Source organism: Mixophyes fleayi, chromosome 7 (genome assembly GCF_038048845.1).
Source record: "Mixophyes fleayi isolate aMixFle1 chromosome 7, aMixFle1.hap1, whole genome shotgun sequence".
Classification (NCBI taxonomy): domain Eukaryota; kingdom Metazoa; phylum Chordata; class Amphibia; order Anura; family Limnodynastidae; genus Mixophyes; species Mixophyes fleayi.
In genome coordinates this window covers 120,946,578-120,973,811 of record NC_134408.1, presented here as the reverse complement: position 1 = coordinate 120,973,811, position 27,234 = coordinate 120,946,578, and the positions used below count along the sequence as shown (strand labels likewise).

Sequence of the window (27,234 nt, the reverse complement as noted above, 5' to 3'; positions counted from 1 at the left end):
TCCCCAAACCACCCCAGCGTTAAACTAAAGGTCCCATCACTCCATCTTAAATTAATAGGCTCCACTTTTAAATAAAATAGCCCCTCCATTACTCCACAAATAAAATGATAGCTGCCACCATTAAATTAATAGCACACCTCCCTCCCACATTACATTAAGTCCCCACCGCCCTCGCACTTACCTTCTTCCATCCGCGTTGTGGCCTCTCTTAAAGCCAGCGCACATGGGACAGTGCGCCTGTCATGATGCACAACCCATGTGTCTGTGGCGGAGATAGGAGGAGGTGGACACACATCGGGGAATGGAGAGATGAACGGAACATGTGATTTGGTTTTTGAAATACCTCTGGCCAAGATTGTCAGTTGAATAGTTTATACATTTCACCATCTATCATGTACATTTACATCATAGCTCTTTCCTATAAACAAGTATGAAATACTCCCATCTTTGGGAGTGCCACTGCCCTAAAGACAGAAAACTGTGCAATGCTGGACAGACTTCTTCACATTCAGTTACACTTCTCTTGGGAAAGGACCTGGTTTCCATACCATTAATAATTTTGTAATATCTAAAACATGCCTTCTTTGTAGACGTTGGTAATGTCATTTACTAAAAAATAATGAAAACTGAACCATGGGTTACAAATCTAAATTCTAGACTTAAATGTGGTGGGACCTTGGAGAAAAGTTAAGAACCCTTTGTTATAGATATACATCTTTTTAAATATTTTACAACTATATGGCTGCAGTTATATCTACTGAATTTCCATAATGTTCCTGTTTAGAACATTATCTTTGTCAGTATTTGTCAAACAGTAATACAATTGCCGTATCTTTATATGGTTTGACATATAGATGTAGGTACCAATTGGATGAGTGCTTTGTCCCAATATAATAATAATAATACAGACTATCACAACTACATTACAAAATGCTAAAGTGAATACAGCTTTACATAACAAAAAATAAAATAAACATTAAATTTACAAACCTAATTGCTTTTGGAAAGTTTGGACAATTGCTGATCTGAACTAAATAAAACCTGAAGAAATGGCAACCTTGCATAATATACAAATAAACTACACCCCCACACGCTTCCTTGTATTTGAGAATATTTTAGCGAGAACCAATGCCTCCCTCTCTCTAAAATCTCTGTTTAGTGTGATTGAACAATAAAGAGTCCGTGGGTGGGTTCTGCTGAAGGGGGGGCACAACATAGTGCGGCAAATAAAATATTTTTTTTGTAATGGAGTAATACTGCCACCTAGTGTATACAAACAGTTAGCGTTTGTGTTTTTGTTTTGTTTTTTAACCATTACAAACCTACAATTTAAGCAGGAGGAGCTTTGCTGATTCTTTAAAAATTGGAACTGACAATCTATAATAATATGGTGTGTGTATCATGTTAGAAGCTGCAGCGTGCTATCTGTAAGGCCACGATCTCTGTATGATGTCTGCTTATACTATATGGGTCATACTGAGGTATAGAACACTGTTTGACCTTAATTGATCTTTCCTCCGCTCACAATACTAGTGAGATCTGAGTATCAGGAAGCATCCTTAATAAACAGTCTGTGATGTTCTAATCATAGCAGTGAAAGCAGCCAGTGTTCTGAGAATGACATGCAGCAGTCAGGCTTTAGTTGTTGTTCTAGCAGACGTATATCACATTGCTTTTAATCACATCTAATACCATTAGCGGAGTGCAGGGCAGACAACATGTGTAGCTGTTACAGAACAGCATCTCTCTTTGACAAAGTGAGTTATTGTGATGCATCAGATTGCTTTATATTTACATAATTTAAGAACATTTTATTATAGGCAGGATGTTTATTCAAGTGAAGCAGTCCCCTCCCAATTTGTGCCTCCTGTCTATCTGATGCCACTCGTTCTTAATGTGAAATAACAGCCTACATTGTCCTCCCTGTACATGCATCTGCTACAATTTGATGAAATAAAATACAAATAAAGGTTTAATCAGTTAAATGAAATGACAGGTATGTGTACCGAGTTCTTGCTAAATGCAGCCGATTCAGTGGTGTATGCCGCACATTGGCCTTTTAAAAGATTCGTGTGTAATATGCATAGGGCTTGAAGTATTTACATCGTATTTAATGTTCCCATTATTCAATGCACATGTTGTGTTGAAAGAACAGGAAATCCAGCCACAGCTGTCTTGGCAGAAAACCATGTGTTTATACTGCCACCTTGTGTCCGAAAGTGGAACAGTATTGTAGGCATTTCACATTCCAATACATGGATTCAGAAAGGTCTCTATTATAATAAGTGAGTTTCCAGTGAACTCAACAAAACTTGTAAAAGTTTTTCTCCCTTAGTGCATAGTTGACCAATTTTACATTCGTTTATATCCTGCTGTATAAGGTTATTGTTACATAAAAAAACATCTAGTGGTCACACAATGTTGGGTGGTAGGTGTTGCATCCTACGGTTAATATTATTATTATTATCGTTTATTTGTAAGGCGCCACAAGGTTTCCACGGCGCCGGTTACCTTCAGATTTCCACACACAAAGCATACTCTGTAAACTAAGAGTTTGCTCAGACTCTGTTACATGCTACAGCTTTTTGGGAATAATTATGTATTTTTGGGTCAATATAATCTCCTTTTAACACACACTTACCCTGATGTGTGAGTTTATCTAATTTGTACAAGATATGTCACATTTACCTTTGACACAATGTTTTATGCTAAGCTAGAGAATAGGTTTGATGTTTTAAGCATAGCTTAGAATGAGCAACTTTTACTTTTCATTTCAGCATGTCCTCATTTAAAAGTGAAAATTATGATTGTTCCAATATTTTTTTTTCTTGTATTTTAATATAATTTTAGTACAAAGTGAACTGTTTTTATACCAAATACTAATTGCTCTTTAAGGACTGGTCATACTAAGTCTAGGGGCTAGATTTACTAAGCTGCGGGGTTGAAAAAGTGGGGATGTTGTCTATGGCAACCAATCAGATTCTAGCTTTCATTTATTTAGTACATTCTACAAAATGACAGCTAGAATCTGATTGGTTGCTATAGGCAACATCCCCACTTTTTCAAACCCGCAGCTTAGTAAATCGAGCCCTAGGACTAAAGCAATTGTAACATGTGACTTGAGGTCAGCAGTCATGTGACCTGTGATCAGTGGTGCCCTTTGCATTGGACGGTCCAATGATAAGCCACAGATTTGCAGCATGCATTCACTCTATAACCTATCTAGCTGCATATGAAAGTTTAAGTTGCATTTCTCACTACATTAAAACTGAATCATCCATTGAGAAACATAACTTCTTTATAAAGCGGATCCATTGACATGAATAGAAGAGTTATGTGTCAGCGGGCATTTCTCTGGCACATTGGCTGCCATGCTTTATCAGGACTTGGCTACCACCAAGCAGTTAGGTTAAAAGAAAAGGCCTCTGGTTTAAAACAACCAAACCTCTTCTGTACAACTTTTGCTCATCTGAAATTACGTAAATAAAACAGAAATAACCGCTTATAACGCATATAATATCTGTTCCTAAAGCTTGTTACATGCAATGGTGATGGTTGAAAAATGAATGGATCTGTAGACACTTCACGTTCATTTTGATGTTGCCTTTGGTGTTCAGAAGCTTTAATGCTCAGTGTAATACAATGGAGGGCTTGGAACACTCACTAAGTACATAGTACATTTTGCTGGAGAACACGATTCAAACACCCTGTTAAAATTGATGATGACGTATAAGGACTTGCCTACACTTTTAATAGGCTTTGTTATGTATAAATAATATCTCTTCCTATATGATTAACATTCTTTTTCCCTCACACAGGCAAGAGGTTCTGAAATGGAACGGATGGGGTTATAATGATTCCAAATTCACTTTCAACAAAAAGGGGCAAGCTGAATTTACTGGCAAACGGTAAGATTGAAACTTCAGTACTGAGAATTTACAACAGAAATAATGTGATTTTGTGCATGACAGGTCTGGTGTAAGATAAAATGTAAAACCAACTGAACTTACTACAAGCGATCGCAGTTGGTGTTAGCTCTCTATTGACAGTTCAGGCACAAGCTTTAGTCAATGTACTCTGAAGTCTTCAATGTTTAGTTACTTCAGCAGTATACAGGGCTAAAAATAATTGATTTATATATTTCTGTTAGGATCATTGGTTATTATATCTGTTAATTATCTGGTCCATTTTGTTTACCAAATGTTGCTATTCGTCAAAATAGGAAGATTCATTTATTAACTGCTGTCTTCCTTCGGGAATGAAATTCACTCTACAGCCTGAAGATGGCGCTATAGCACAACTAAGCTTTCTGTAGTGGAAACCTAAACCTGCAAGTGGTTAAATGTTAGGGGTGGGTTTATGCAGATTTATTGTACCAGTCATAGTTGGCATTATCCAGTGATATTGTTTGTTTATCAATAGCTCACTCCCACTGGCCAATGATGTTCGACTCCAAGTACCAGCCCATTTCTACGTTCACCCAATCCCAAAGTACATTCCACTTGGTGCAGTTATGTATAAACAGAGCATGTGCTGCACAATGAGGCTTTTTAAAGGGAGAAAGCATTTATTGTAGGGAAGAAATACATTCCAGAGTGTCAGTCATCTGAATAGGAAAGAGACAAGTGAAAGAAAGGTGGAGTACTGTGACATTCTTAGCTTAGTGTCCCGTGTTCAAAGCTTTCTGTTGTATGTAAGCATCTAGACGTTAAAATAAAAGCAATAAGCTAATCTGCTTAGTTATTCTTCAATTATCTTTTTATTTTATTATTTTCTTATTGCTTTATTTTATACCATTAATAAAACTCACACGAACACTCACATTTTTAGCTTGTAGGTATCTGTCATTATTTTTGTTTAAATACACGTTCATTGTTTACGTCTAATGAGCTTCCACCATAAATGACTCCTGATAACTAATTATTTATTACGGAGTTTTAGCATTTAAATGTTGAGAGATGAGACTGTGTCAGTGTGCCCTCGTTTTGCTTGTTTGAAAATCAGCCGACACCAAACCCAGCGTCTGGGTCCCAATCCGCTGCTTGCGCACCTCTGGCCTAGATCATTATAAATTGGGGGAAGAGAATATTGGAACATAATGCAGATGTGCCAGCCTGTATTTCTCTCCTGTTTAATTACTGTCATTATAACTTCCACCGTGCAGATAGTCCAATGAAGGTTTTGTTCCATGATGTGTGGAGTAGAAGTATGATATACCGCAGTACATATGTGTTCAGAGCAGGTGTTTTTATATTAACACACACACACACACACACACACACACACACACACACACACACACACACACGATTTACGCTCAGCACTGGCTAAACCCAGAACCAATTCTTTGTGATTCGTAATAATGCATTTTAAAGTGAGCAATACAGTAATACCACTCGCATTGGAATTAGACAGTCATCAGAAAACAGGACCCCAGAGCAAATCTTAAATTATTTCATACATTACTGTTACTGCTTTGGAATGCAAAAATGTCCATGTTTATGTGGATACAGTTGTGTGGTCCTTTTAGCAATCTTTTATTTTTGGATGACATAACCTAGAGTGGCAGCAATAAAAAAAATCTTGCCTTAATGGATCTGAAGCTAGAATTCTCCTGTAGTGCATTCAATACAGAAACTAAACAGCAGGGGGTGCTCACGTAAAACTGCACTGTGCATGCTTCTGTATGGCCACCATTAGGAGCGAGCCCTGTACACTTTATCATGTAATCTGTACATATGTGGACTACATGGACAAGAAAGAGGAAGAAAGATTTTATTTTATATTAAACTGGTGATGGAGGGTTTGGATGTTGTTTTATTTAGTTCAATTGTATTTTAAAATTGTGTGTGTTTTTGATTTACCTCTTTAGATAAACATAACATTGTGTTAACAAGCAGCCCCCCCCCCTCACTTTTTATGTGTGTCATTGACCGTGACACAAAATAAGAGACAATGGTCAACACAAGTCTTTGGTTACCCAGGCAATGGTGTGCACATAGGTATGAGACAACTCCTCACACACTGTGCACTGTGTAAAGGAAAGAAAAATAAAATAATGAATAATTTTAAAAAACAGGCAGTGTGCCTCTTCCTACCGACCATGGCACATCTGTGTGGAGTTTCCTCCGGGTGCTCCTATATCCTCCCACAGTCCATAAACATAGTGGAAGGTCCGTTTTCTGCTGATAAAATGGACCTGTGCGTGTGTGTTTCTGTGTAATTAAATAATCTTTGTAAAGCGCTCTGTAATATATTGTCATGTAGTTCTAGAGCATCACTACTACACACACACACACACACACACACACACACACACACACACACACACACACACACACACACACACACACACACACACACACACACACACACACACACGTATGTCTCTCTCTCTCTGCCTCTCTCTCTGCCTCTCTCTCTGCCTCTCTCTCTGCCTCTCTCTCTGCCTCTCTCTCTCCCCACACACGATATATCCTATCTATCTATATCCAGGCTCTAATTCTTGCAAATACATATATCTAGAACACATGAAGACGTGAACCGGTTTCCTTTATTTATGGCTTCATAAATCTATGCTTCAAACATCACTGATATGCAGTTAAAATTTGATACAATATTTTAAAATATTGCACGATTCCCAAGCCATGTATAGTAGATATATAAATATTTAGCTACAGTACAGCACTCCCAAGGTAAACTGAGACAGCTGTCTGGGTGTACTCCATGCTGGAACTAGCTTTCTCAAGGAAAATATCTAAATATTGTATATTTATAAATCATACATATATATACTCACGTTCTCTCTCTATGCGTGTGTATATATGTCTAGGTTCGTGTTTAGACAGAGAGAGAATATATAGATACTGATTATATATATATATATATATATATATATATATATATATATATATATATATATATTGATTGATATAGATCGATAAATAGAGATATATATATATATATATATATATATATATATATATATATATATATATATATATATATATATATATATATATATATATATATATATATATAGTTTATCCTGCATCCCCTTCTAATTGGTGGGCTTTATCTGTAGCTCAGGATGAGTGATGGGCACACTGAGTATAATTGCACTGTCCTACACTTCTCAGCCTGGTGGTAGAAGAATGTTTCAGTGTTTACTGCTCGCTGCTGAATGACTGAACCAGCCAATAAATAATACACATCTGTTCTTCACATGCAGAACTGCCTGGTTTTCAGTAGATAAACCCCAGACAATATCCTTGCTGTCCACCCCACCCACCCATGCATCTCTGGGAACCACTGACAATAGACAAAGTCAGGAGCGTTGCACGGTCTATCTTGGCAGCCGGGAGCCAGCTATGCACTGTTGATGTTGTATTGTGTCTTCATTAATTAATAAGTGCGTCAGCAAAACGAGAGCATTTTAAATCAGCTGCAGAAGTTTGCAGTCTGTAAAGGAGCCGAGTGTTTAGCAGCCATGTCACAGAGGGCTGTGTCGTGTTTACTGAGAAATTATACAGAGATAATGTTGAATATGCATTCTCTAACAGGTCATAAAAGAACACTGATTTAAACACATCCAGGGTAGCAGGAGAGTTATTATACAGTGTCTAGCTGAATCCTGCTAGTGTTTCAGTAAATATTTAGAATGTAAGCCGTTTACACATACAGGGCGCCTTCCTTAGAACGCCAGCTTGGAGAACGGGATTGCAGATTTAGAACAGGGTGACTGAACTGCAGGTCTAGAGACCAGTTCCAGTCCTATAAGATATGAGGATTTGAGGGGTTTTTACCATCCAATGACACAGATTTGTGGACACTGTTCTTCTGTAGATCCTTACACAGAATAAACACAAAATGATGTGAATATATCAATATTACTGGCATATATAACTAGATCACTGTGTAATGAGGGGTTAAACACAGTTTGCTGGCCGTCCCAATGAATATATATATATATATATATATATATATAATAACAAAAACAGACATAGATCCTCTGCACTCACCATGTACAGACTGGGGTGCAAGAGGGGGTTGCCCACATTTTAGAGACAAGTAAACAGGGATACTCTGCACTCTCCAAACACATAATTAATGCTGTACCAAGTACTGTTCTATATTAAAAACTGGGAATGTTAGTTCCACATATTGCAATATATGTTAAGCTGACCAACTGACGCCAAAGTCTTCCCATTCTGGCCAGTCCTAACATGATCAAATGCTATGCTATTTTATCTGGTCTCTTTGGCTGGGTAGTCTTTTATTAAATGTAGTTATTTCTTGATAGACTAAACGAGTATTTAACATGTTCATGATGATTGGGCCATATAGAGCACTGTTTGTGCATTGGAGCTGATATTTTATGTTTACATATATTTTTTTGAGTAAGGGGAATGCCCTCTCTGCACATTAATATATATATATCTGGTATTGTGCTGTATTTCCCCATATAGCGTTCCAGCTGGCTGCTAGGTTTGTCTTCCTGCATCCTGAGTTCTAAAACCACAGCATAATGTTCTTTAATGTACCTTGATCAGACTAAGTAGCTGTTTTTTTGATCCCTAAACATTCAACTCTTGAATTTTTGGCAGTAACTCCGTTCAAAAGCCGTAGTCTTAGGAATAAAATGCACATACTTCAGAGAGAAAACTTGGTGTAAAGGAGCATATATGTTTGGAAGAAAGAGAGGCCTTTTCAGTGCATTGTGCTACCCAGGCAACAGTTGCACAACAACTTTTCCCTTTTATGAATGTATTTATTTTTACTAAAATTTCACATTTATTTTTGTTCAAACTCCAGAGACAAATTAGGTTGGTCCCTGTTGAATTTCAGTTACAAATACATGTTTACTAGACCAATTTCCAGAATTTTGCAATGCGTCTGGTATACCTGGGGGTAAATCTATTTTTTCTTACAAAACTTTTTTAAAGATGTGTAGGAATAAATAACTTCCTCTTTTACATACATCATATTTGATTTCATTCCCCCCCCGCCCCCCCAGTTTGCAGCCTGTCAATTTACTAGGAAACTGTGACTCATGTATTGTCTGTAATACTGGTTCATCGTCTTTATAGTTATTTATGTATATTTATAAGGTCACGAATTCCACTGTACAGAGAATATTTTGACATTTACATCCGTCCCTGCCCCATGGGAGATTACAGTCTAAATTTACACACACACACACACACACACACACACACACACGTTAATTTTGTCAGCCGCCAATTAACTGATCAGTATGTTTTTGGGGTGTGGGAGAACACCCAAGCAGCCGAACAGATAAGGCCCTGGTCATACCAACATATGACTGTCCTCCTTTGTGTGTAGATGGAAGACTGTAATTGTATTAATAAGACAACTGTTATTACTTTAGTCTATGTAGGCACAGACTGCCTTACTGCAGAAGTGTATTATATGCAGTGTGTATGTTGCTTCATTATCGGTTAAATATTGCTATTGGCTGATGTGTCCTTGTAAAGCTCTCAAGCCATTTATAGGGAGCACATGTTGGAAGAATCTTTCCCTGTGTTTGTGTGTGATAATGCTTCACATGTGGGGTATATAATTAGCCACATACAATTCAGTTGCTTAGTTTTTCATGCCATAAAAAGAACTTTGTGCCCAAGTTATTTCCTCCATTCAATTGAATAAACACCCCCCAATTCCTTGTTTACCAATCAATTTTTTACCACAATAAAATCCTCTTATTTCTTATTACACTCTATTGTTTTGTCTTTGTCAACAGGAGGACAGAAACCCTCATAAAAGCCGTCACAACTGCTCGCTATGAACGTCTGCCTCTGAGTGACGGTGCCCTGAATTAATCAGGGACTTCCTTTAGCCACTAGCCAATCACAAGCGCCCGTTGTGGGAGATTGCTTGTGGTTGAGTTGTTAATGGGAATCTTTATACAATTAATGTTTTTATTTTAATTATTTTGCTGTTTTGGGATTGCATGTCCCAGCATGCACTGGCAGCCATTAACTGGAAGGGCATTCTGGTACATGTGGTTCTACAGACACCAGCGTGCCCTTCCAGTCGATGGCGGTGAGAGCGTGCAGAAACACATGTAGTTCCACAGTAGTTGGCAGCAGTTCCTCAGTGCTTGAGTGAAAACCACCTGGGGAATCAGCGCTGGATACAAAACATTTAGTCTTTCATTCAAATTTCCTGCTCACTGAGTCCTTCACTTTCCTGATGAGGCCTACTGAGCAGGCCGTTCCGTTGAATTGGGTGAAACAACACACGTGATAATTGGAACTTTGGGGGTGCATAAAAAGTTCTCATCATCATGCTGGTTCAAATTGCCCCCTTAATGCCTGGGCAAATCAATGGAATATTTGTTTCCTTTGAACGCTGGCGTGAGTCTGTCCCTTCTGGTCAGCATATGGTGCAGGAGGGTAAGATACTTTGTGCCATTGCCTGATCCCATGGAGATGCTGATCTGTTCTGTGCACATGTTGGACGAAACATGGACAGGGCCAAATTGCAGATGTGGATGTTCGGAAATTAAGCTTAATGACGAGTAAAACTATAGAGGGGCTTTGTGTTTCCTGGTCCGCAGTTGACCTGCACACACCAATGGAGAGCGTCATGCAATCGCAATTTCCTTTCTTGTCAATCACATCCAATGTGCTATTGGAAGCTGAGTACACTGGTTTGCTTGCCTCTACACGGTGCAACAAACCACCAGATGTATTCATCTGTGGTTCACTTTATTCTTGATTGTATAACGGATGTTTTATACTATTCTTGGCAACTTATTGCTTATATTGACCACATTGTAAATATGCAATCACCATTTTTCAGTAGAGACCATTATGTTCATAATCCTAGTATACATTATTTGTTGCTTTTTTGTGTATTTTTAGTAGGTAGAACGTCCGTAGGGGGTGACATCCTGGTGCCTACAGAGCGGTTTACTCCGTTTATTATTTCCTGCCAGTACTGCTTTACCTTCTTGTTGGCGCTGATTGCTGCTTCTCTCACTTTCCATACCCAGCTACTTGCTCCCAATTCCTATGCTGCATCACCTAAGAACAGAATGCAGTGGTGGCTTATGTCAGGTAGCCAATGTAGCTCAGATGCTGTGCAGATTTGTTTATGTAGCAGAAGTACTTCACTTAAGGCAATGTTCATCATGCCTCCGGTATACACTCGATATTGTTGATCATAGAACAGAAAAATGAACTGGTATGGCTCCTTCTTAAGTAGGATAGTTTAAGTAAACAATGTTTGCAGCAGAGGGTAATATAATATTTTGGCAGTGTCGTTCTGCTATTTAGCTTTAATAAATCTTGAAGGACCTGCTCCTTGATGTCTCCTTTCTGCACATAGTTCTGTACGCCATGGGGGCATCCTCTTACACAATACATCTTTCTGGGGGTATTTTGAATAACATTATCTGTTTGGATAATTAATTTAGGAATCTTAGTCAATACATTACTAATTGTTGGGTTAAAAGCACATTCTTCTTTTGTTAAGGTGGCTGTTTGAACATTGTACGCCCCTTATACAATGAAAATGATATCCCTGATCATGTTTCCAATATAACTTTACAAATGATCAGCCGGTGTAGGATTATTATGACTATGTAACTGTGTGTGTGGTTCAAGCTAACTGTTCTGCAGAATACACCTTTTGATGATTTAATGTAAGATCTACAACTTGTTTTTGTTCTGTTGTATGTAGTAATGTACAGTTCAACAGGGAAACTGTATAAGTTGCAGGTAAAAGAATATTACATATATGTGTGTTTACATGCTGTATGTATGTGTGTGAGATATATGTGGATATATATCGTGCGTGTGTATCTGCTTGTGTGTGTGTGTATGTGTATATAATATATATATTATGAGATATTGATGCTCTATACTCACCAAATGCACAATTAACGCTGATCTAACTACTATTTCTATAATAAAAATAGAGAATGTTACCTACATGTTAAGCTGACCAGTTCATGCCAAAGTCCTCCCCTTCTGGACAGTTCTGACATGATCATTGCTGTGCTTTTAATCTGGACTGAGTACTCACCTGCACACAGAGTTTATAGGCAAACCCACCCTAAACATTAGCTGCCAAGGGACACCTAGGGACCCGTCTGACAAAAATTGGGATATAATATATATATATATATATATATATATATATATATATATATATTTTATTATATCATTTATCTATGTGTAATTTATAGGCATTTCGTCTTTTTTGTGTGCATTTAATGCTGCCAGTACACCAATAAGCTTTTATGTGAGCATGTCTTCATTGCTTTATCAATAAATGACTATATATTTTCAGGTATAAATTGAGTGGTATGGTGCTTCCGGCTTTGCGAGAATGGATGGAAAAGACATTTGGTGCTAGTTTGGACCACAAATCTACCTCCCGAGTAAGTAAATGAATCTATAACGAATTCCTGTGCACCCACACATTTATAGGTCTTGTTTTGTGATGATTCAGAAGATTTACCTTAAGTTATGGTTTAAAATAACCCATTGTTATAAGATAAAGCAGGAGGCCACTGCCAGGTTTCCTGTAGTACTAGACCTGACATTTACACTGCTTGTTTTCAGTGGAGATTGGTACTGAATTGAAGGGGACTTAAAGTGGTCTTCCACCGTCGGACAGCTTAAATGTGATTTGTCTACATGCACACCTGCAAGCTGTTCTACTACATTGCCATGTCTTTCTCTGTATATACAGTTGTATCCAATCGTCGCTGCCCCCCTCCACTGAAACAACTTCCCTCACTCCATCGACTGTCCCCTAATGTGTGTACCTACAAACGGCACTAATAACTCATCTGTTCCTTAAAGCCTACCAGCCATCCGCCTAACCTTCTCTCAATGTCTGATCTCCTCACCTCTCCTCCCCTGTCCTTGCTCTCGCCCCTCTTGCTTGTGATCCCCTTCTGTCTGGTAGCCCTCCCTTTAGGATGTAAGCTTCCCTCCTGTCTCTCTAACTACTCTTCTCCTCCAACTCCACTGTGCTAGCTATGTTTGGACCTATTGAATTACTGGTATTTTTTGTTTATTGTTTTGTACTGTTTTACCCTGTATGGTCCACTGGCTGTTCTCTGTATGGTGCTGCGAAAAATCTCGTGGTGTCTTATAAATAAAGATTAATAATAATAACACAATGCCTTGACCGGAACGGAGCATCTTGCATTCAAGGGAAGCCAAAAAAGTAGCCTAAAAAAGTTAGAGCAATGTGTTTAATAAAATCTGCAGGGAGGCAGTTACAAAACAATACATTAAAGTTGCCCTTTAATGACTTAGTCAGTACAGATTTCAATAGGTGGTTCCTGGTTAGGGGAGATTCATATGAAACATAGGGGGTAGGTACAGTGGAGTACAGTCTTGTTGACGTTACTGGGAGGAAGGAAATATATTGTACAATAAAGTACTGATTTTTATTAGGTGCATGGCTAGTTCTAAATGTCTTTCAAAGCTACAATTGTTCAACTGTGACTAGTGGGGTCAGAGACACCAGCACAAGTCCTTTCTACTGTAGCGTATGTAATAGCCAGCAGTCCCTTTCCCCCCCCCCTTAATTCAAGCAAAGCATGGAACATTAATATTGGCCATGTGACGCAGCATATATAATGTACTATATTTAAAAACGTATTGATATTTTAATGTGCTCTGCTCCACTAACTTTTTGATACATTCATATGCTTGAGCTAGAGCTTGATGAGCTGGCTTTTCCCGGTGTTCTACACTGTGAGTAATGCCAGGCCATTAGAAGAGTATTGATCTGTTCTTGGAAGAATACCCTGCTGTTCAAATGTTACACTCAAGTGTTCTTTAAAGTCCTTACTTTCCAATTATAGGAAGCAAATTGCACTCCTCACCCCTCTTTTAACCATCAATGTTTCTTGATTAGGTATCTTTAAATGTAAGTGATGCCCCACCAGCTGTTGTAAATGAAGGATTTATCCAGGAGATTAAAGCCATCGGCATTTCATTCTCTCAAGATGTTGAGGATCGGGTTTTCCGAGCTCATGGTAAGAGGATTTCCTGTGTGTCATTATTTTCAGTATTTTTCAGCATTCCAAGCCATCCATACACTTCTCCAACCACGTGAGATTGATAGCTGTTTGTGGCTCTGTTTTAAAGGGGAAGTATCAATCACCCTCTACAAAATCTATATACATTCCATATTGGCTAGACTTGTCTAATGAAGCCGGTTTGCTATGCCTGAGATTTTTTTTTTCCCCTTGTAACTGTTTTAATTTACTCTCCAAAGTTTAGTCTCCAGTAATTGTTCAACATCTGACTAATTCTTTGTCTGTCCTTACTACAGAGGCACTACTAGACAGATTCAATCCAAACCGTAAACAGCGGCGTTGACCATTACATGGTTCCCCTATCGGCTTAGCTGAAATCTTGAACCTCGACCTTAAGTAATTGCTGAAACAATAATGTTGGCCACACATTGCAGACAATGTTAGGCAAATGACCCAAGTTCACATCATCCATGACCCCAAAACAACCACAATGCCCCATAATGTTTATATCAAGTTTGATAGACTCATTATTGACGATGTCGTAAAATGTGGCCAGAAGATGACTACAGGTCTGTGTGTACACGCTCGTCTTTTGAACCCACTTACGGGCCCCAGGAGTTTATTCAGCCCATATTAAGTGACCAGTTTGTCCAACGATCATGATTAATATGCCTGCAATATATTTCCCCTAAGAAATTGGTTGAGTAGTTGTATCCTCTCTCTACCTTCACTGGGATGCTGTAATAAACATATATACAGCTATTTATGTATCTACATTTTTATTTACTTCTCTGTATTATTGTGCTCTTCCATAGGTCACTGCCTCCATGAAATGTTTACACTCAGGGAAGGAAGTTTTAAAAGAATTCCAGACGTCATCCTGTGGCCAAGTAAGTGTCCAGTGCTTTGTCTCAGATGCTTTTCAGCAGACCAATACGTTTACAGTTAGCATGTATTGTAAAGCGATGTCAGTTTTGTCTACCCTTGTTAAGTGGATTAATTTCACCCGCTGGTGTATCGGAGGACCTGTAACTGGCAGGAAATCACGTTACCAGTCAGTGATGCAGCATACCTTCTTGTGCCGTCTATCAAACCTTCTTTTACAACAGACCTATGCCGGCAGAATGCTGAAAGCCACAAGATGTTGGGGAAATAGAGGTTGTTAGAAATGGAGACATTTCTGTATATAACAGTGCCTTTATGGTAATAAGACACTAAAAACCTGTTGGATATTGGCTTTGCCCAAATGCTTGGACACGATAAGCAAGCACTCTACAGTTTAAGATAATAGATTGCTAGGAGCATATGAGTGTTCTTTATTTTACCTTGGTACAGAAATTAATGACCGAGTATTATTATTGTTTCCTTTATAGAGCATAGTATAGTAAACCGTAGCGGTAGAAGAAGCAAAATACAGAACAAGCAGATGTAAAATACAGAACATTCAAGAATCATGAATACTATAATACAAAAAAATGAATCGCAATATGTAAGACATAATAGGCAATGTATAGAAAAAACATAAAGCGTAGTACAGAACATGCAAAAGCCATGATACACGAACGCACAGGTGGAAGCGGACAGGAGGAAGGAGGGCCCTGCTCCTGAGAGCTTACAATCTAATATATAGAATCTAGAGTAAGTGCGTTTTCTTTGTGAATAAAGTAATGCTAGTCCCATATCTGAGATTTGCTTTATTCACAATGTATTGCTAGTTAAAGTCAAGCAAACGTCCTTTCATTAGATGCAATGACTTAGTCAGAAAAGGGCACCATTGCTTTGACATATGGTGTGATTTTATGTAATCATGTCATGTCACACTCATTATTAATATAGGAGAATATACATAGAACTAGCGTTTGAACATTTATAGACATTGAATGTAAAGCCTGCCTTATAACTGAGGACATTTCCCTGTATACAGGGTTCTCATGCTGCAATGTGAACCCTCTGGAATTGGTAATAATTCTATCTAATAGAGCCCCAGATGAACAGAAGATAATTAACCATCTAGTTAATCCTCTGAGTAACAGCAAACAAGGTGCTTCCACTGGCCATGTAAAATGGGCTGTTATAGACAGCCATGTTCCTCTGGTGATTAGGCAGCGCCAATTAAGCAGAATTGTGACTCAAAGTAGCAATTAACAGTGTAGTAATTTCAGACTACACAACAGTAATGGTTAAATATTATCAAACATGCCATTATCACTATTGCTATTTAATTGCATTAGGTTAACTTTACAAATAGCTTAAGGCCCATTCAAAATGGCCAAATTAGTCATTGTACATTAATTAAACAGAATGAAGACTGTTAAATATTAGCTGACTTAATTATATTGCTGTGTTATGCAATTACGCTTGAAACAACTAATTCCTTAAATCCAAATGAAGTGCTTGCAGGGGAGGTTGTAAAGTCCTCGTCCACAATTGTAGTCTGTAAACATATCCACAGATCAGTGTATTGTGTATATGTCTATTAGAACCAGTAGAATGGACTTTGCATTTGGTTCTTATTGCGAATGCTAATTCTGAACCTATTTCTTTTCTTAATTGGCTGTAATTAAATCTAAATGGAGAAACCTGTTTCTATTTATGACTATGGACAAACTACCGCAGCCTGCAGTATTACTGGGCCTGATTCATTAAGGATCTTAAATGAAGAGGTATCTTATTTCAGTCTCCTGGACACATGAAAAGCAGGCAGTATTTAACTTATGTGCAAAACAGAAAACTAGTTTGCACCCCTTGCATTGTAACATGGTTTTGTCCAGGAGACTGAAATAAGATACCTCTTCATTTAAGATCCTTAATGAATCAGGCCCATTGTTCTTTTGTCTTGCACATTTTTGCCAATCCTATGTTTGCTGTGGGTTACAGAAATAATTTTTCTCCCAAAAAGTACCGTTATAACTGTAGCATACAGCACTGTCACAGAAGAGGTAATTCAGTCCAAGTGATGATTATTTATCACCGTTTATGTAGCGCAGATCATATTACACATTGCTGTACAGTGGATGTGTTATGATTGACATCAGTCCCTGCCCCATTTGAGTTTGCAATCTAAATTCTCTTCTACCCAGGCCCTAAGGTACATATTGTCAGAAGCCAATTAGCATATGAATTCATAAGTTATTGTAGTCTAAAACCTTTCTCAGTAAGGGGATTTTCCACATTCCCTTGGCAGAAGAGAACAACTTTACATTTTCCCCCAATTTCTCAATAAAGTCTTCATAAAATTGTATCTCCTGACTTTGCTTCATCAGGTTGTCATGAAGACGTTGTGCGGATTGTAGACCTGGCCAGTAAACATGACATCTGCATAATTCCGTTTGGCGGTAAGTGTGTGGCTGTTTAGGCAAACATTGATTTTATCATGATTGTGCAAATTTCAGTGTATATAGCTAAAGAGTATGGGTTCTAGGCCAGTGTTGGCTAACCTGTGAAACTACAAGTCCCAGCATACTTTGCCAATATATAACCTTCCAGCAATAAGCTGCTATATATTGGCAAAGCATGCTGGGACTTGTAGTTTCACAACACCTGGAGAGTCACAGGTTAGGCAACACTGTTCTAGGTATTCAGTACTTGGTGACACGTTGGTAGTTTGTGCACCCTCATTATTATTATTTTTAATTTAGAAGGCGCCACAAGAGTTCTCCAGCGCCGTACATGGGGAGTTGGAATATACAACAAAATGAAAGAATTACAAGATTAAATAAATACAAACAACTTTATATTATTACATAATTAAGTCCAGCAGAAGGGCCTTATATTCTAGATGCTTGTACTGCATCAGTCAGAGCATGTAAGCCTTGGAAGCTGGGATCAGGTGATACATGTAGACCAATGAGGTTGGCTGAGGCATGATGAACTGGTGTGACTCTGAGGTAAGACCTCAGCACTAGGTGCTTCTCTGAACCTGGGATAGGACTACAACAGTAGTAGGGGCTTGTGTGGCATTTAAAACAGACTGTTATAAGAGGAGTTAAGGGGGAAGTGTCAGGGTGAGCAGATGGTATGGCATGAGATGAATAAGGGAGTAGGGCATTAGGGGCATGCCTGGCCCTTGTAAGCCCCCTATGGGCCACTCAAACCCCTCATGCTGTCCCAGACCCACACAGGCCTTTTGTACTGGAGTCCCTTCCCAGACGTAGATGCCTTCCCTGGTGCACTACCCTCCCAAAAGGGCAATGAATATCTCTGCTGTCTGTAATATGGATGTAAATTTTGGGGGTACATTATGAACGAGTGTGTGTTATGTCTGGCAGGTGGGACAAGTGTATCTAATGCGTTGGAGTGTCCGGAAGATGAGAAAAGAACCATAGTCTCATTGGATACTTCTCAGATGGTAAGTGGACAAATGGCCCAGGATGATTGTTTACATGACTCTAATGTGACACGTGATGTTTGAGGCGTTCTTTACTTGTTTGTTGGTATTGTATGTTTAGAAAACCTTCTCCGACCCTCCTGCATGTGTGAAATGACATACATCAAAAGATAATTAGCAATAACCTAACTATTTTACTGAGAGAAGATAATTGTGAATTATTTATTTCTTTTTGTCACCATGTCTAAATATATTGGCAGTGAAAACATTAGGGAGTGACAATAGAGGCATCTGTGTGTTGTTGGTATGTGAATGCACTAGATAGCAAAATCACAGATGTAAAATAAAAGGAGCTATGGAATATAAAAGCAGCATGTCCTTATTGGCGTACGTCCATGGTCCGTCCTGAGCTCACACTAAATTCTTGTGTTCCGCCAGCGCGGTGTTCAAAGGGTTCAGTGGTAAAGTTCCGGTCATGCTGTGTTCACCGAATGCAGCTCAGACAGAAGCTACTAGGGGCACATAAACAGCGCCCTTGTGTATGAGCCTTAATAGGCTTACTGACTCGTAGTCTGATGCACATCACAAAATAGCTCTCCTCGGCTTCTGGAACTTTTACATATATTTGTAAATGTTATTAATAGCTCTCTTATGTCATGTGGCCTCCATAGTGGTCCTTTAGGGTCCCCTACTCCAGTGTAAGATCTATCAATCAGTTTAATGTTAATGTAGGGCCAGATTAGGAGCCTTACCATACAGACCACACAAGGCCACATTTGTGTGCTCCCGATGCCAAAAATAATTTGGCAATTCCATACGCTGTGTTTAATCTTAATTATTGCTGATTTGCATTTCTTTGACTCTGCATATTCACATGACACACGCCTGGCAACTGGAAACCTTTTACAATAACGCATTCACTCAGCACGGTAAAGGAATTGAGTAAATAATAAGAGCAACATTTATCAAACGAACGCAGAGAGAAAACATTGCAGAAATTACTCAGCGGGTTTTTTTTTTTTTTTTATAAGTTCAACTGTGTAATATTTTAAATTAATCAGGTTTCCGGTAGTGTAATTAAAATCGGAGTCTGTAAAAAGGGTCTTTATTTTAAGTGTAGCTAATGCGTTGTACTGACGGATTGTAACCTTCTGTCTCCCAGGTAGAATAGAGGGGTTTTATCCATGTCTATATAACACACCCAGTAGGGCAGAACACGTGCGATCTCAGCAGCCAATCATGTTGTAGCGTCAAAGGTTCTTAGTTTACATGCCTAGCACATGGCATGGTAAAGTGAAGTACCTTCTCGGTGTGTGCTATTTATTGGGGATAGGGAGGCAACTGTGACTAGGAGGATAAAAAGAAATCCAAAAATGAAAAATTATCTGTCTGGAACTGTTTAAATTGTCATCATCCTCTTTATCATCCTCATGTCATCACCATCATGACACTGGTATGGTGGTCAATGCTCTTATACACATGTTTTTACGCTATTGTATCTGCTATAGAGTAGTTGCAGGTGATCTCTTACACTTACAGCATGTTTTTACGGGTGGAATTGGCCAGGTCAACAAAAGTTTATCTCTTCTGCATGCAAAAAATATCATAGATCTGAGCAAGCTCAATAAACAGTATAAAACCACACAAAAGAGGCATTGAGCATATAATAGAACTTTAAAGGTAATTTCAAGTATTTTGGCTTCGACATCAATACCCTGGCGTTCTTGGCTGTGCACATGTGATTAATCTACTTCTACGAGCATAAACAGATATCGTTTGGCCATAGCACATAGCTTTATTTATCCACTTTTAAACTCTTCAAGGTGTGCTGAGTGGGCTCTTTGATTGGGTTTAACTTTCAATCAACGAGCAGCACTGTCTGCCTTAACGTTCAGGGAAAAGTGTCATGTCTCTCCGAGATGTTTCCTTCTCTCCCAGGAATTTATCTACAGATTGATGTGTAGAGTTACTCTGTTTAAAGCTCTCTAGATGCCATGTTCAATGTGTTTTATTACTGGTCTGTGTAACATGTAAAACGGACTGTATTTATCTACATATTTGTGCTTGTTGTTGTTTTTCTCTTCAATGTTTATTATCATTATTGTTGATTATTATTATTTTTATTATCTTTTATTTAGCACCAACATATTATGCAGCAGAGAATGTTTAATCATTCATGTCAGGCTCGGTCTAGGGGCCTCTATTTTGTCTATAGGGAAACGTTAAATGTGACATTTGCACAAGTTCTATGAGGGTGCAGTTGGTAACTAGGGATTTTACTGGTCCCATGTGTCGGTTTCAGCTCTGTTCTCTGCATGGTAACCAAAACTTAAATAAAGTGATCGTACAGATTTTGTCTTTACGGGAGCTGCACTATTGGTCCGCACGGACAATTGTTTCAAGCATTAACTGGACTAAACATCTAGCAGCATTCAGGTCCAGGTAGTGCTTAAGACAAGCTACAGTGATAAGTAACAGTGCAGTCCACATAGAGATCAGTCATCTCAGTGATCAGTTCCGTTTCTAAACTGTTGTCACTGCTTAGACAGCACCACTGGAACCGATTGGGTGTCGCCAGGGCTGGATTAAAGGAATGGAGGCCCCTGGGCTAATGGGGCCCCCATTCCCCCGTGAGTCGCCCCCCCCCCCCCCCCGTCAGCCGCTCTCCATCCCCCACCCCAGGCGCTTACCTCTTTCTGTTCTCCTGTCACTGTAGTCCTCCCACGGCAAGGTCTCGTGAGAGTGAGACTCGCAAGATCTCCTCAGTAAGGAGTTACTACAGTGACAGGCTCAGCAGCATTGATCGTCCCCGCACCGATCATTAATGCCGCTGAGCACTGTCAAGGGCCCCCTGGATGCCCGAGGCCCCTGGGCTGTAGCCAGTTAGACCTTGGCTTAATCCGGCCCTGGGTGTCGCAGTCAAATTTGTAGTAGGTATGGTACTTTCAGGCACCGTTTGTAGACCAGCCAAGCAAAGGACTGCTTCCTTATATCAGGAGACATGTTATATTACATGTCAGATATTATATAGATAGAGACAGTTTCGTTATTAAATATCTTTATCTATGTCCAACTCCATTTGTGGATTTGTATTTCTAGAGCCCCCCAGTATGCTGAGTCTCTATGTACTACTTATACTATACTACAGATACCATCATGTTTATAGGGCATGTGATCATTGCTGTTACTCTTATACAAGCATGTTACCTTTTACTATTATTACCTGAGGTGAGGAAAGAAATAAGTCAGAGAGCATTAAGGTGCGTTAGTGGGGATGAATGAGCCCACATGTGGCATTGCTAAGTAAAGTGGTCATTTAATTTTTGAAGGGTCCTGGCTGTCTCGCTAGTCTTTTGTCTTGAACATGAGAGCTGGCATGACTGTGGCCATTTTAACGCCAATAGTTCTAACGGTCCATTACTTGGGAATGGAGAAATACAAGCACCCTAAGTAGACATAGAAGGTGGCATTTATTATATGTGCATTTTAATATAATCCCCCCATAACTTCTTCTCCCCACAGAGCAGAATCCTCTGGATAGACGAGAAGAATCTGACGGCTCACGTAGAGTCTGGGATCACTGGTCAGGATTTAGAAAAACAGGTGAGTGTATGGATGAAACAATATCGTAGATTGGCTGTTATGAACATGATTTATTTAGGTATCATTTTATATATTGTCCAGTCGTTGTGCCAGCTGGGAAGACTAACCTACAGATATAGGGAGATTATTTTGGACACATTGTCTTCACGCCATCATCGACCGCATTGTGTCATTTGTCTTAATCTTTGCTCTCTGTACGACTGCAGAAATTAGTGTACATTATAACAAATACACCAAAACTGGCACATAAATCACCTGTTCATGCCTGTCGTAATATTCAGATGGTATTCACTGCACGTTACTGAAGTAGTTTGGGATGTCTCCTTGTTGGGGCTTACAAAAACTAATATTAAATATCTGGCTTGTTGTGAAGATATATCCAGATCTGTGAGCACTTCTTTACTTCTCTTATTAGGTTTTACTTGTCTGAGTACTTTGTCCAGAAATAATAAGATGTATATTCAATTTTTTGTCTTCGAAGTTGGTCAATGATGTATAGGTTGAGAGAGTGTAAAGCCGGGTACACACTACAGGTTTTTTATTCAATTATCATGCCGATCACACAATAAACGACCGTTTGGTAAGAGAACACAATAGTGTGTACACTCCCATGATCATGTTTTATCGTACCAAAGCACACTGTATCATTTGAGTTGGTTTTATAACGTGAGTAAAAATCCCGATCAACAATGGAACGATGGCCGGCAAATGTGGAAGTGTGTACTCACTCGCGACCAGCAGTGTAGAGTGCGCAGCAGATGGTGAGTAAATAGTGTAGGTGTGTACACACTAATCGGCCCGCTCATCAGGGCTTTCGGTCGTATGTGAAATCATTACAGAAACTGCATCTGAAGTAATTTTCTGCCACAGCAAATGTTACCAAATCCCACTGCTGTTCTCCCTGAAGGCCTCATATATTGTGCACATGTTTATGATCCGGGTGAGATCTGACTGTAATTTATGAGCTGGGGATTCTGCCAAATTGAATGTTAATACATTGTTATAGAATATTCCTGCAGTACAACTTATTAAAGTGCGGAGGGACATTTAAAACGGCAATGGCTTTACAGGCAAAACCTGAATTTGTACTGCTTTACCTGTTGCAAGTATGGGCTACACCAATATTCATGAATATAGAGCATGGTGTAGGTACATTAGGTACTAGAAATATCATTAAGGTATGAGGTATTCCTCAGTGATGTCACTAGTACCTTGATACTGCAGCATCTAATTATTTCTTACGCCCATCGAATGGCTGCTTCCGCTATGCAGGAGGAGGAGGAGCCTGGAGCCATTACAATGAAAACCGTATGTTCTACTGTTAAAGTAGAATTCCTACACAGCAATTTTAGTACATATCTATTTTGCAGCATATATTATATTATATTATATTATAGATTTTACTTGTTGGAATCCCCCATTTGTCCTAATTCACGTACGTACTAATGCTAATAGTTTCCTATTCCAGTGTCTCTATATAACCCTGCGTTTAGAACACCAATTTCTGTGCTTATCGAAGGCCTGAGCAAATGAATACAACTGCTCCTGACACTTTTTACATCTTTTATTGACTTATTACCAGAGCGGAAATTCTCGGTTAACCAAAATTGATTACCTCTGATTGATAACCCAATATACAGTAAACTCCAGATTCACAGATGGCCGAGTCTGTACTATTTGATGCAAGACTGCTGAGCTTAGAAAATGATTTCAGTGGGACTGCTCAGTTTTGTTGCAGTTTAAGAGCATCTATTCCAACTCAGGTGCCGTACAGATGGTAAAGCCAAGCTAATGTAGAAAAATGAGGAACAAGTGACTATTTAATGTACAGGAATGCATAATCTGCATCACTAATAGATGGTGCTGTTGCATACAGGAAGCCCAACCAGATGGCTGTACATTAAAACACATCAGTCCTTGAGAGAATTAAGTGCAGGCAATTTAATTTGCTCACATTTTGTAAAGGCTGCTGCGTATCACATTAGAGGAAGGGGAACCAGAGATTAACAACGTTATTTATTGGGAAGATTTAGATGGAGTTAGCAGTATTGTTTTTCCTTTTTTTTTTTTTCTTTAGCATATGGTTTGTTGTGTTCGTATGTTTGTCAAGAATGTAATTATTGTATTGTTGCAGTCTTGATGTAGGTGCTCTGTTAAAGGGGAATTCTTGTGGGGACCTACATTTTTAATATAAATAGATCCTCCCTACCCATACGGAACCCATTTTGGGAGTTACTCAGCCAAGCTTGCTCATTGAATGTACATTGTACAATGTACATTGAATGTACACTACAGACATTGATTAGTAGCATACAATCGGCTCTATCAGCAACTATCGAATACCTCCAGGTTACTCTCAAACATCGTCTGGCTGTCATCTAGGAAGAAGTGGCTGTTACAGGTGTCAATTAGAATAGCTGCTAAACCACCAAGAGCCCAAATGGTTCTATTAATGAAAGTATGAGGGGTTCATTGTACAACACTAATCCTATTGGAAGAATTTAGTGCTTAAACTTAAAAAAAAATAAAAAAAAAAAAATACCTCCCTTCTTTGGAAGATTCTACTTATGAGATTTCTACACATGCACAATTCTTACTTTTGTGTTTGCGAGTTCACAAGTATAATTTTAGAAACAGAATTCTCTGTCTTGAAAGTTTTCTGAATCTAGCTTTTTCATTTTACATTTAAAGCCGCAATCCTTCAAAGACTTTGTCAAGCCCAAGTTTTGTATCTTTTTAACACGAATCTGATTCTATAACTCAGCTGTTTACATTATAGCTCTCAAGCATGTTCATGAGGAGAGTGTAGCTGAATTAGAGCCAGTTGGTCAGGAAGCTCCTCAGCGGTCATGTTAATGCAAAGGAAGGGATGGGGCTGAGAGGAATGTGCTATGAACAAGCATGCTGACAAGTAGGGTATTCCATATTCTCTCTGCTCACTATATCATATGTTATGTGACTTTGATATAGTAGTTGCATTACACTTAGAATGCTGTAAATCATTAATAGAAGCTTGATGAAAAAAATTAAGAACAAAAGAGCAGAACAAAGTGCCACTTTCTAGGTAAGCAGAGTAAAATATGTTTAAAAAATAAAAATGCTTTAAGATCTGAATTTGCACCCAGTACAAAGTTGCAGGTTAAGACATCTTGTAAACTGTATATTGTAAACTCAGCCCTATTTCCAATGTTCCTTTCCTTAATCTGATCTGATCTGCTTCAGCTCGGGGACCGTGGTTACTGCACAGGCCATGAGCCAGACTCCATGGAGTTCAGCACATTGGGAGGCTGGGTAGCTACACGGGCATCAGGCATGAAGAAGAACATCTACGGAAACATTGAAGATCTGGTAAAGTGGTTCCGCTGTTTTCCTTTCTCACGCACCAACTGCTTATTACGTATGGTAAAAATGTTCTGGAGGATATAGTCCACAGAATTTCCTTCCTTTGTGATCTTTTCCCATGTCTAATGATGTACTGAATGCTATTTCCATGCAGACCTCTGTATTATGAGAGTCTGATAATGACGTCCATACAGGCTGAAGGCTGTTAGGCAACGTGAGTTTCACTTAATGCCTTCATCGCAAACGTATGCATATTATTAATGTTCTTCAGACTGCTCATTGTAGTTTATATAGTGTGTTATAGATTCATAAAAATATTTTCACATCGTAAATTATGCTTTTGGAAATGTTTAATGTTTTTATTACTTTAATATTGTTATGTAAACAGAACCCCCAGTATGTAGGTGCTAAGGCTATCGTCCAGCTGCCTCAAGATTCAGAATAACTCAATGTTACACTGTCTAACAATACCTGAGTAATGAAATGTTATCCAGAAAAAGTGAAACTTGTACAAGTAGAGCTTGTTCCTTTGCGGCAGAGGCCAGGATCTGGTACTTGTCTTAGGCAAATCGGGGGAGGGTCTAGTGCCTGGAAACCCCCCTTCAAGCCTGGGGCACTGTATAATTGAGGTGACCGTACCCTGCCCCCTGTTTCACACGGCTCTGCTTGAAAAGGGAGAGCTGTGTGCACCTAACAGTAGTGCAGACAGCATTGCCCATGTATATTATGGGGATAGGAAGAGTTGGAGAGCAACCAAGCACTGTCTAAAATTATAGCCACACCCCTAAGCATGCTGGTCACACCCACTGGCGGCGTGGTGTGGAAACCCCCCTCTACAAATCCTGCATTTGCCCCTGCTTGTTTCATGTCATGCAGTGTACTTCAAGGCCTGCCGAGTGTGTGAGGGGGAGGAGCCATTGTGGCACCATTAGGCTGTTGAGCAACGCGTTTCACCAGTTTCATCCAGTAGCCTGCTCCAACGGTATATATTTTGGAGCTTGTTTATAGCAATCATATTATTTAAAGAAATCTTTTTAGAAATGACCTGGAGAAAGAAACCAATCCTTGTGACAAAATGGAAATATAATGCCATAACATCCTTTTCTTTCCGTGAACACCTGTATAAGGTGACGGTATAACCTGATCTCCCTGTCATGCTGATACTGTTACTGATATATCCATTTCTTATGTTCCATATAAGATGTTTTATTGCTGTTTCCATGATGTGAGGACATAAGGGCACGCTACAGAGTCACACATTACACCACAGCATCACTTTACTTGGTTAAGTTGCTCTCAAAGGGCTTTGTCCTGTATCCTATCATTTTTCATTGTACCTGCATCTTGTCTATTAAGAATGGGTCACCAAATATAGCTACATAAGATGCTTAGCTTGTGTTCTTTTAAAACATTCGTGTGTATAGAATCAATATAATGTAAAAATAACATCCCCTCCAGTACACCAGTGAATACTGAATTGATAAAACATAAATAATCCCTAGTTTGGTTCAAACCTACATGTATAGTACACCCTGCCAAGCCAACTGTATCCTCTTTATTTACATATTAACTTGGTATAATAGCAGTCACAGATGGATCTGTACTTTATAGACACTGAAGACCATTTGTTTAATAATCAAAACATTTTAAATATATATATATATATATATATATTATAATATGGGCAGCATGGTAGCTTTTGGGTTAGCACCTCTGCTCACAGCACTGTGGGCATAAGTTCGATTCCCGAGCATGATCTTATCTGTGTGTGGTTTGTATGTTCTCCCCGTGTTTCCTCCGGGTGCTCTGGTTTCCTCCCACAATCCAAAGACTTACAAGTAGGTTAGTTGGCTGCTATCAAATTCACCCTAGTCAGTCTGTGTGTGTTAAGGAGTTTAGACTGTAAGCTCCAGTGGTGCAGGAACTGATG

At 39.0% G+C, this 27,234-nt stretch overlaps 1 protein-coding gene across 1 annotated transcript in view; it reads left to right on the top strand.

Moving 5' to 3' along the window:
- The window catches only part of AGPS (alkylglycerone phosphate synthase), a 142,113-nt gene that overhangs the window by 30,989 nt on the left and 83,890 nt on the right, over positions 1–27,234 (top strand). The window contains exons 2-9 of the mRNA XM_075180562.1: positions 3,819–3,908; positions 12,322–12,412; positions 13,909–14,029; positions 14,848–14,922; positions 17,296–17,367; positions 18,301–18,380; positions 21,882–21,962; positions 25,185–25,310. Of these exons, the coding sequence (XP_075036663.1) occupies positions 3,819–3,908; positions 12,322–12,412; positions 13,909–14,029; positions 14,848–14,922; positions 17,296–17,367; positions 18,301–18,380; positions 21,882–21,962; positions 25,185–25,310 (736 nt within the window). The remainder of the gene's footprint in view (positions 1–3,818; positions 3,909–12,321; positions 12,413–13,908; positions 14,030–14,847; positions 14,923–17,295; positions 17,368–18,300; positions 18,381–21,881; positions 21,963–25,184; positions 25,311–27,234) is intronic.